We start from the raw sequence: 11,870 nt of genomic DNA, 5'->3' as shown, positions 1-11,870 counted from the left end.
CCTCAGGGTTGAAATGAGGGCTCCTTGGTGCTCTTGAGCTTGGATTTTTTTCTTGCAGACATTTCATTACCCAAACTAGTTAACAGCACTGATTATGTTACCTAGTTTGGGTAACAAAATGTCTTAATGAAAACAACCAAACCCAGAAAACACCACACTATATTTTTTATCCCAGTATCCTTATAATGATTGTCTTCAAGAAGTATCCCAGCTTTCTAAATTATACTATTTTGTAATGGCTCCTGCATTACAAATGTGAGATTGAATCTAGATTCCAGTCTTCAAATAATTTCAATGTAGGGCAGGCAAAAAATGTGATTGTTCAGGAATAAGATCTGCAGCATCATACTTTGGGATGGGACAAACACATTTTCTCTTTTTCCTGTTCCACAATTGAAGTAATACCAAAAACGGGGTATTTGAGACAGACAGCCTTTTGAAAATTCGGAAAGGTTTTTTTTTTTAGCTCTGAGAGTTTGGTCCTGGACATGTATACATCCAAACTAAATTGAGCTGTTTCTCCACGTCATATATGTGGGTATATGTATAATTTTGTATATATGTATGTATTTATATAGTCATGTTTATGTAGTGTTTATTAGAGGTGGAGACCCTTTGAGAGCTGTATGCAATGGAATTTCATTTTAATGTATGCTGATTAGTCTACATTCAAAGTGACAATAAACTTAGTCTAAGTCTAAGTAAATTTTATTTGCTCAGTTCCTGTATATAATCCATAAAGGGATATCATGAATCAACTATTTGCTCACAAACAATTTTAGTATTAAGGTTAGATCTCTAGATTTATATATAATTCATATGCAAGTAGGAACGTGGCTCTTTCAAGTTCTTAACAAGCCACACTTGACATTCTTGGGTGAATGAAAGCAAAACTTTTCTCAGGCAGAAAAGGATCTTGGAAAGTTCTTCACACCCCTCAATATTATATTAAAATTTTAACTTAGAAAAGAAAGAGCAAGTTTGGAAGAACATTTCCCACCCTCCATAAAAAGCTATTGAATCCATTATTTCCATAGGAAAAAAATATTTTATTTTTTTTAAAGAACAAATTCAGTTTGAAACAGATGTGGAATGTGAATTTTCATAATTTCAATTTCTCAAAGGGGCTAACTGCAACATAGAACAAAGCAGATTTCAAAACTAAGACAGTCTAGTTTTTTTTTTTTTAAAAAAAGAAAAAAATATTTATAACTCAAGCATAATACTGTGTTACTTACAAACTGGACAAAGGAATTTTTAAATAAATATTCATGGTACACAGTTACAGCACAAATATGCAGCAATTTGGCAACCTTTTTAAATCTTATCTCTTTATCCTGGATACTGTGCAAAGGGGAATGACACGGCCTTTAAACAAGCTGTAGCTAAATACATAGCAAAAGTCAGATTTTATACAAAACATCTTGCTTAGACTTTATAAAAAACCAGTGTTGCTTTATATACACAGTCTGGTTAAGAAAAGATGTTTATTCTTGATTCCATGTGTATTTTTAATTGAATCTTTATTTAAAAAGGTGAATAAGGCTACTGTAACACCCCAAATCCATATACAGTCAATCTCAACTTATTTACAGCATCTTCACTCTTAAAACAGGATGTTCTAAATTTTCAAAAAGTTAGGGCTAACACAAGCAAGGCATTTACAGTAACTTTTCAAAGCTGAACCAAACACCAACCTCAAGGAACAGTTGGCAAGATTGTCATTATTCTGCACAAGACACAACACAGGTACACGGGGCTCCTTTCTCCCAACCCCCCCTTCTCCTGGGTTGCAGGTTGCTCTTCTTTATAGATTTATTCAATATCTCCCCTCCCCATGTTTAGTACATTATAAGAAGGGAACTAACTGGCTAAACAACCTCTTTCAGGTTTTGTTTTTTAAAACTACCCCATCTATTTTTCCACTTCCCCTCCAAATCCTAAGGACTTACAAGAAAAACCTTGCATGGATGGGTTTATAGAGAGAAAAGCTTTAGGAAAGGACTGCTTCTGTGCTGCAGCTAGTTACCATAGTAACCTCCCACAGAACCATGCTACTTCTCGCTTTCCTCTCCCCTCCATCTCTCCCTTTGTGCACCAACGTCATTTTCAGGTTCAGGAAATACCAAAAGTAATCATTTCTATGACAGGACTCTGTGGTGTAGTGTGGTGTGGTGGTTTTTTTTTTTTTTTCTCCCTTTCTTTCTTTTTTTTCCCCTTTTTTCTTTTGCATGTGCTCTGTGGAAGTTGAGAACCTTAAAATGCTGTAGCTACAACTTCTTTCGAGTCCAGAAAGTGAAGTGTTGCTATGGTAACAGGATTATGTGATAAGACATCTATTTTGCATAGCACATAAAAAAAAGTAGATTTATGTCCCCCAGGGTGCAGAGGTTGAAGGAGAACAACAACTATGCTTCAAAGCAGGAACTTTATAGTAAACTTTCCTATTGGTATCCAGCTCAAAAAATACTCCATCTCATAAGGCAAGGCGGGAAAACACAGCACAAAAAAAAAAAGAAAAGAAAAGCCATATCAGAATAGCTTGTTAAAATACATTGTGTAGTTATACACTTATCTCTCATGATTCAGGGGCTTTGTTTCCTAGTCTACTGGTTATGTAAAACAGCTAAGAGGGCTTGGTTATTTTTACATTTCTTCTCACTATTGTTCTTTTTGGAGTTAAAGATCTATTTCCCCCCAGAAGTAGCCAAAATGATTTCATGGTCACAGAGGAATTTCACATCTTCTGTAAGGATTCTGTGCAATTTCAATATATAGATATATTAGTAATCTGAACAAAATCTGCTACCATACGTCCTTTGGGTTCTATACACTTATTATAAATAAGTCACATTATACCTCCCCTTCTTGTAGCCGAATGTGTTGCATCTTTATGTGGTGGTTTACCATATGTGCTTTATTTCAGAAAGAGAAAAATCCCACAAATGCAGTGCAAGACTAACTCAAAATGCACTGCCAGAAATCAGAATGTCAAAAGGCTTGATTGAAGGAAAAATACAATCCTGACCAATTTTTTTATAGATGTGAATGCTTTTTTTTAAATGATGGAATTATAGCCCTCTTGACCATTAAGCTTGTGATTTGTCTATGTCAGATGTTGCTGTTTTCTTTTTCCCTATGATTAGATAAAATATGATAAGTAATAGCAGCTGTGTCTGCTTAAAAAAATCATTTGAAGCAGACCAAGATTTTGCTACAGCTAGTTCAAAGCTGTACATCTTATTGCTGGTAAAGTACCACAGCAGTCGTGCCCTAATATATCACCAGCAGCCTTCTATTGTCTTGTCTTTCAGGCACATTAATTTACTTGCACTACTTTGTGGGGGAAGTATTTCCTCCTGCAAGTTACTATTTGAGAAAACCTTGGCATCCTTCAAGTACAGACCCTAATCAGCTGCTCCTATTGCTGTGTGTTAACACTCTTCATTGAACTCCGGATATCAAAGTGCTGTGCTATTTAAATTGTCTAGCTTTGTCTAGTTGATATTCCAGAGACAGTAGCATTCTTTCAGCCCTTCCCTCTCTCTTCTGCCACACGTCACTTCTATTGTGGATTCGGCCGACAAGCTAGCGTTTGGCTGGAAGATTCTCCTTTCAGCAAGCCCAAAGTCTCTCCCAAAGCATTATCCATTCAAGTAAGGCTGCTTTCACAAATAGGTGGAATATGGGATGGTAAAAAATAATTTTTTTTAGAAAAATCACTTTTCCGAAAGCAATGCATGACATGGAGTGCATAAATTTTCATATGAAGGATGACAGAATGCCGTTCGGTTGAAGTAAAATGCCACAGGGACTGACTAAAACAAACAAAAAAGTTTAAAATCTTACTTAAAAGCAGAGGTCTGTAAGACAAATCCATGAGCACCAAGAGAAGCACACACAAAGTCACAGGGCTGCATTTCAAGCTTGATGACTTAAGACTCTCTTCCTAGAATGCCTAAAACCATTAGTATCTGCGAGTTGCTCCATCTTCCCTGGGGGGTTTTGTACGTGCCTGAATGCCTATAGCACATGGCTTAGAAGGTGATGAACAAACAGCAATTGCTATGGGAATCTTCTATGTAACTTCTTCCAGCTTCCAAGTAAATGCTTGTTCACCAAGACAGGAATACTACAGACTCGAAAGCTGCCCCCTCAAAGCAGCTCTCTGTAATAGGGTGGAGCTTGCTGTTCCCTCCTCTGCATCTGGTCCAGGAATCCACACAGTGGCTCATCACAATCCCCAACCTCTGTGTCATGGATAGCATTTGACCAGACAGAGAGAGAGTTTCAAAACAGGTACCACACTGAGTGTTCATCAGACCTTGTAATAAATGTTTGCTGGGCTTTGAGGGGGCATCTCTTGAACTATGTACACAGGATGTCCATAGTCACCACTGACTTTCTCATAGTGAGGGCAAAAAACACTATCTGCAGTCCTCAGAGGGATGATAATGTCACTGGGTTCAGACCCGTTGTTGTTCCCACTGCGTTTTGGGGTTGCTAATGTACTAAGTGACAAAGTTGTCGTGTGCTGAGGCGAATGCTTCCTGTGTCTCCTTCGATACTTCAACAAAAGAACCACCAGTGTGATGATGATGAGGAGGAATATGATGGACCCTGAAGCTATCCCTGCAAATAAGGCCACCTCTGAACCAAGGATACTGGAATGTCCAGCTTTGCTCCCATCTGAGTTGGGACCTAGGAATAAGGTTGGAGGGAGACAGGGAGAGAAAGAGAGAAAGAGAAGGGAGAAATCTAAGTTCAAAACAATCACTGTCCATCACCACTTTGTAGCCATATTTAATTGTCTTCTGAAAACCTGAGTAGCTAGATGCAACCGTTCGCATTACAGAGACATTCTGATTGTTGTTCTCCTATCATGTTGCTCCCAAATTACACTTTGTATCTCTCTTCACTCATCAGCATAGAAGGACAGCACTGATAAAACAGCCTTTGATGCATGTTATGTCTCCCCAGACATTGGCCAGCTTAAGGCAGCTAATAGAATAAAATAGGGAAACAGGAATTCTCAAAACTCCATCTGTCACTATCTTTTACAAACACCAATTTGTATTAAACTATACTACTGTGTGCCTTTTCCTATCTGCGTATGCATCTTTATTATTAGCCCAGAATTTAAAACAAAATGAAAACACTGATAAGTGGAATAGGTATCTATAGGCTTCAATGTAACTGTTCTAATACTGATTGAAGGAACTGATAGCTTATCAGTGTTGGGACTCTAGCCAAACCCAAGTCTTGGAACTGACTTTTAATAGCTTTCCAAACCCAATGTTATTCAACTGGTACACAGAGAATCATATTTTGTAGTGAGGCATCATGGCCCACTGGAACCTTCTAGTGTAGTATTTTTCAAACTTGGCAACTTTAAGATGTGTGGACTTCAGCTCCCAGAATTCCCCAGGCCATCCTGGGTGGATAATTATGGGACCTGAAGTCCACACACCTCAAAAGTTGCTAAATTAAAAAAAAAGAATACACCACTCCAGAAGGTTCCAGTGTGTTGGTCATACTTAGTTAGCAAGGGACATGCTGCTTATAAAATTCAAACAGTAAAACTGTGACATCAGAAGCAAGCATAATGCGAGCAGCAGTCCTTATTGCAAGGATATTTAAGTTTTATTAATTAAATCAAATGCTCTCTCACTGGAAAAAATCAGTGCTAATTTAGCTGCAACTGGATGCTTGATTTAAATGGGAATATTGCTGTGATGTTAAATTTAGGTGAAAAGCTACTGCACATTATATTTCTAGTATATAAAAGAATTGATGTTTACTAACTGCCAACTAAAAGGTCTATAAGCATGAGGGCGAATAAATTTGAAAAGAAGCCATGAAACAACTAATGGGAATTTTAAAATAAACTAGTATCTACGATTGAACAGTAATCTCAGTTTGCTGTTCTTTCTCCTAACTTTCTCCAGTGTATTCTTTCTTGTTCAAGTGAAGTAAAGAGAAGAAGCTGATGTTAAAGTGGTGGCCGGTAACATAATTAACCCTTATTAACCAAGCAAAAATGCCAGCCACCATGGCATGCCAATACAGAGGAAGTGGGAGGGCTTTTGAACCTTGTTTATCAATTTCAGGAGACGGGAAATTGCAACACAGAGTCACTATCATGCAAACTTTATGAATGTAGCAGTGGTTAGTTGCTCTAGCAGAAGAGCAAGCTGTTGATATCAATAGGGACAACCTTTGTACAGCAACTATATGTTTGCATGGGAAGCTGAAATCAGGACAATATCTCTATTGCTAGCTTCTCCAAGTAACAGCAGGCTGGTAGTTTCACCAGGTCAGGAAATGAAACTTTCAGAAATGCTGCCAGGACACAATAATGGCAATCCATAATTGATTAAATATAAAAATATAAATTTAAAAAGCATATCAAATAAGAGGGTTTAACGATGTCCTGGACTGCAACCCATGTTTTTCTTATTTTTTTTTCTTTTAATAAAATCTATTTCTTATAATTGCAAGATGTTTTAGAGCAAAATCTGTTCCTAAAGATCAGTAGCAACTATGTACGAAACCAAATTTATACGAAACCAAACAGGAGAGCGAGAGAATACATTTTTGCAGAAGCTCTTTTGGATTGGTATATTCTTTTTTAAAATTGGCTGTTATATATTGAATTTGTTTGATTTGATTAATGCTTTTGAGGTGCAATCTGATGTTCCCAGGAGACTTTTCCATGAACAGATAGAAAAATGTGATGCATAGATTGTCCCTTGATCAGCAGCCAAAGCTCCATGGCCATGCAGGTGATAAGGACAAAGGAACATACCAGAATGATATAAGGGAAGCTCTGAAGCTAAGCATTTTCATTCCCCAACATACTCTGAATTTGTATGTGTGAGAGAGAGGGTTATGCCAGTCTTGGAAGAGACATAGATAACTTCTTTCCAACAGAATCAGTGGGGAGGAAGCATGTTTTTAAGAAGAGGAAAAAAGGAAAAAAGCCATTCTGTCACTCTTGTTGTAGCTGTTGCAAGCTCTAAGGAGTTTAGGAAGTGGTAGCTCCTCTACCGTAGGTAATCTCTCCCCCACCCCAGTCTCCATAGGATTGCATTTAGATAAGCCCATAACAGACCCTCCTTCAGGATCTAGATGTTCTCCTGTTTACCTGCATGATCCTTTACAAAGGGACTTGTTGTGGAGCTTTTCCCGTTGGTACCAGCTTCCTGTTCCGGGCGTTTAGTTGGATCAGCATTATTTGGGGACCCACCAGAATTGGGAACTGAAAGAACACAAATGATTCACTACAAACTAATAATAATGTGCTTTCTAAGGTGGTTATTAATTTTCATGAGGCACGAATGGCTTTGAACAGAAGGTCCTTTATTTAGGACTACAAGGAGATATGAGAATCTAATTTTCCTCTTTAAAGCAAGTTTTTTTTTAAAAAAAATAAAGCTATATAGTTATTTTAGAGATTCAGATCGTGAGGCTATCAGCAAAAATGAAGGGGGTTCCTGAAATTGGCAAGAAAGCCTTTGCAAATGACATTTCAGCACAGCCAAGCAAATTGATTGACTACTAAATCAACCCCTAATTAGGAAGAACAATTCATTCTTTCCCTGTACAATAGGTTATCTGTAGATGAGAAAAAGACCATGAACAAAACCTTCATTTTTAGTGAGGTTTTGTTACAAGCAAAGCTATGAAAACATTAGCTCCCTCTCCTTTTAAAACAATTTTGAGCTGTGAAACTGTACTTTAATATATAGTCTACAAGCAAGAATAACTGGAGCACATACTATTCAAGGATGACTTATCCTTCTAAGAAAAGCTGTTCAATGAAAAGATCTTAGTGAATTAAATCTTCCTATAAAATGTCAGTAACTTAGCTGCAGAAAATAGAATTTTGCTTCAGAATATAAGACAGTTTCACCCACTTTGCAAAGCCAGGGCCATTGAATTGGGGAGCGAGAGCTGTTTACAATTGTTGAATGAATAATAATAATAATAATAATAATAATAATAATAATAATAATAATAATAATAATAATAATAATAATAATAATAATAATAATAATAATAATAATAATAATAATAATAATAATAATCACTACCTTGTTCAACTTTCATAAGGATCTTCATGGCTTTTGTCTGGCATACACCTCCCTCCTGGTTATCCAAGCCTTCAAGGGATCCATTGGATGTTGCTGATTGGGGGAAAAAATCAAATTAAAGTTTTCAGGATACTAACAGGTACAGCCTCACACACAAAACAAGAGTAGCTGAAAACAGATGTCACTTGTCCAAATTTACTTCTGTTGTTCAGGTTTATCTAGAAAAAGCTGGGAAATACTGGCAATTAAGAGAACAAACAAACATCCAATACAGGCTGTGTTTTTAGTTTCTAATTCATCCAGGTGCCTTTTTCCATAGCTGTCAACTGACTTATTATGCCAGTGTTTGCTCTCCACACCCACCTCCACTCCCTTGAAAAAATGAGTTAGTTCAGAAAGAAGTCTGCCAAGTTCAGCAGAACAAGGAAGTTTAGTTTTTAATTTTTTTATTGAACAGATGAAAAACATTCAGTATTTTTAGATTGCGAAAAATTGTGAATATCTTTGTTTTACAGTTTGTAATAGTTCATTTATACATTCTAGTGCTACATTTATACATTCTAGTTCATTTATACATTCTAGTGCTTGCCTTTATATACTAACAAGGTCAGATATGATATGAATGAAAGTCTAACATCTATTTAGCTTTGTATCTTCAATGAGGCAGGTAAATCTGCCTCCGTTTACTTGAGAAACAGTAAAATTATTATCAGGGGATGTTTTATTTTGGGGAAAACGGGGAAATATATATAATAATAATATTTGGGGGAAATATATATATAATAATTCAAATAATCATGTCACCGCATTCCCAATTCCTTAGCTACTTTACCTTAATTAATCCTTTATCTACACTTATCTAGTGATATATAACAATCCTAAATGAAGAGAGACACTTTCTCCTTTAAAATGGAATCATATTGCTTGGCTAAATTCTCACTGCAGCAATCGTATTCTTTCAGCTTACTGCTCTCTTCACACAGCTCAAAAGCATGCTCTAAAAATACTGATTATGTAGATCAGTTGAGAGCCAAACATAAGAAAAGTGTCCCTCAGAAAATAGAATAGGTTAAAATTCCTGCCATGTTATTGATTAGAAGACCACGAGGGGCAGGATGGAATTGGCAGGCTACCACTCTAATCCGCAATGTTTACTACAGAAATAATTCAGAAAAAGTCTTGCAGATTGTCCATCTTGAGTTACAAAACTAAAATTGCTAATTTATTGCATCGGTGCCAAATGGTTGATCTTCATTTCTAAAGGAATCGTCCCTACACATACACAGAAAGAGAAAGAGAAAGAGAGGCTCTTCAGCCTTTCATAGCACATATGCTACATCTGGCCACTTACTCAAAATATGAAAGAAAGGGAATAAGGGAAGGCCATGAAAATACTTGTAGGGTTTCCCATGGAGAAAAAGTAATTAAATGAGACTTCTGGCACTAAGCAGAATCTCCCTTTCATCTAATTTAGATAGGGCCCCATAAGTCGTCTTTTTCTTTAGGTCTTTTAGTTATCCCACATTTTTCCTGGGGGATTTCTTTTCTTAAAATGTACCTTATATATATTTCCTGTTTCCTTCATATGCCCAGAGTCTTTCACTAGGTCTTCCCAGCCCCATGTTGATATTTTTCTTTCTCTAATCTTCTCACTAGCTGCAAAAACTATGAACTTTTTCTCTGCCTTTGATCTACTTCTTGCTTTTGTTCTACGTCTCCCTCCTTGGGTGTGTAACATAATTCCTCCCTACATGAACTTCCCTTTCTTGCAGCTCCTTCTCCTATTTTTCTGGATTCTGAAGCCCATTTTGTCTTCTGGTGTTAGAGACTAACAAAATTTCGCCTCTTCATTTTCTAACTTCTGCTGTACATTTTTAAAGTGAGTAATTCAGGAGAAAACAGATCTGATGTGTTACATTTGAACTGCTAGAAAATAATGGAGATGTATAGTTTTGTTTTGCTGAGATCTTTTTCTTCCCCCAGAGAAAAGAAAATCAATACTAAGAACCAGTTTTGGACATAAATCAAATGCATCTTTTGCTATGTTTTTATGACCTTTTGGTTTTTGCCTTTGTGCCCATACGGTTTACAGAAATAATAAAATTAAACTCTAGTAGACAGCATAGTTAATAAACTGTGACTTGTTCTTCTTAATGCCAAGATGCAGGAATTCACTTGTTTAAAACCTACCTTTCTCTGATTAACATGTAAGAGTATAGCCAGTGTCATGCTGATTTTCAAAAAGAAAGGGTATGGTTTGTTATCTTAACTAGATGCCACTCTAATCATGTAAAAAATCCAGAGCTTTATTCTCAAAATAGAACAAAACCAAACCCTTGAAAACTAGTATTGCCAAAGAAATATATAATATTATGTAGTTGCTTACCTTAAGGAACTGAACCTGCCTTGGCTTGAAGCTGGTTCTGCAAAAATGCTCATGTTACATGTATAATTTAGTGTAGTCTGAAGGAATTATGGATATTTGGTAAATGATTTTGCAATAAAAAATATCAGAATTCTTTACTGTGGGAGCTAGTGGCTCCTTTCAGAGTCAATTTTTAGATGTCTGAATAACCAGGTGAGTAGCTTCCTGCACTGTCTAATGTATTCTGTGTATGTGTGTGCATTCGTGCATGCATGTGACATGTTTATAACAAAAGAATGCTGATGTTTAGTTAATTTTGTTAGAACATTTGCATATTAGAACACACAAGTTCTCACCAGGCTATTATATTCCTCAGCTTTTACCCTTCCTTTAAGTATATTTCAAATGCATGTAAAGATCTAAAAACGCAAACTAAGCCTCAGCTCCAATGCAACTACAAGTCAATATGATAACCTTGATCAATTGTTCTTTTCATCCTTAGTTCCTGTCTTGAAGGCTGAGGAGAGAAATGAGCCAGGAAAACCATACAAGAGCTTCATTTCTGTCATGCTCCTGACAGTACCCACTAGACACTACCTACATTCAAAATGGGACCATCATCTACCATACAAGCAATGTAATGGATTTTTGAAGGCCATGTAATTGGAACACAGCAAAAATGTACCATAATAAAAAAATAAAAAAGATGGCTAGCTACTAGCAACTTGCTAGGAAATCGAACAGTTGTGCATGCTTGCAAATAATAAAAAAAAAACCTCTTAGGTTGTCACATTAGCTAAATTTATTTTTCTGTTATGTCCAAAAACATTTGCAATTTACAGCTCAGCAGTAAGGTTTTTGATAACCATACTTAAAACCATAATACAAGAGTTTAGATATGCTGCTCCCATTTCTTAAAAGAATATGATCTGTATTTCAGTCAAATGTGCTATGCAGAAAAACATAAAAACCGGGAGCATATTTTGAATGCCTCTATATAAATGTTTATACACATTTATTTCTGCATTTTTAAATGCAGGTTTTCTATTATTTGACCTAGTACTACATAGCATGTGTTCAACAAAGTGAGAGAGCTTAATATTTTCTAGGATATTTTAGCATATAGAATACAACCTACAAATTACTATTTTATTATTAGTATGATATGAAGCAAAAAGTATTTTTCTCATGTTTGAGATAGAAATAAATTAGTAATGATAGAAAATGTATAAACTGCAAAATATCAACCATATATTTCTGCTATAGAAGGACAGTGTGTCTGAAGCTATGTCGGCCTATTCAAATGTAGAGTTGATTCCATCACAGAGATATTACTTACATGATCCCACTCATTTCGTAAATGTAAAGGATTGTTTTTTTTTAAAAAAGCATGTCTACAGCAATAAAAA

The 11,870-nt window shown here is 36.1% G+C and overlaps 1 protein-coding gene across 2 annotated transcripts in view; it reads right to left on the bottom strand.

Annotated features, from left to right (window-relative positions):
• Window positions 1-1,028: 1,028 nt before the first annotated feature.
• Window positions 1,029-11,870, bottom strand: part of EFNB2 (ephrin B2) — a 51,463-nt gene continuing 40,621 nt past the window's right edge. The window contains exons 3-5 of one of the 2 annotated variants that reach the window (XM_034418590.3): window positions 8,097-8,189; window positions 7,148-7,261; window positions 1,029-4,701 (exon numbers count right to left, since the gene is read on the bottom strand). In XM_034418590.3, coding sequence (XP_034274481.2) covers window positions 4,319-4,701; window positions 7,148-7,261; window positions 8,097-8,189 — 590 coding nt within the window. In that variant the 3' untranslated portion in view covers window positions 1,029-4,318. The remainder of the gene's footprint in view (window positions 4,702-7,147; window positions 7,262-8,096; window positions 8,190-11,870) is intronic. The other variant, XM_034418598.3, reaches the window with a different exon arrangement.

The sequence above is a fragment of the Pantherophis guttatus genome, chromosome 5 (assembly GCF_059756535.1).
Source record: "Pantherophis guttatus breed Tessera chromosome 5, ASM5975653v1, whole genome shotgun sequence".
Taxonomy (NCBI): Eukaryota; Metazoa; Chordata; class Lepidosauria; order Squamata; family Colubridae; genus Pantherophis; species Pantherophis guttatus.
This window is presented reverse-complemented; position numbering and strand designations above follow the sequence as displayed.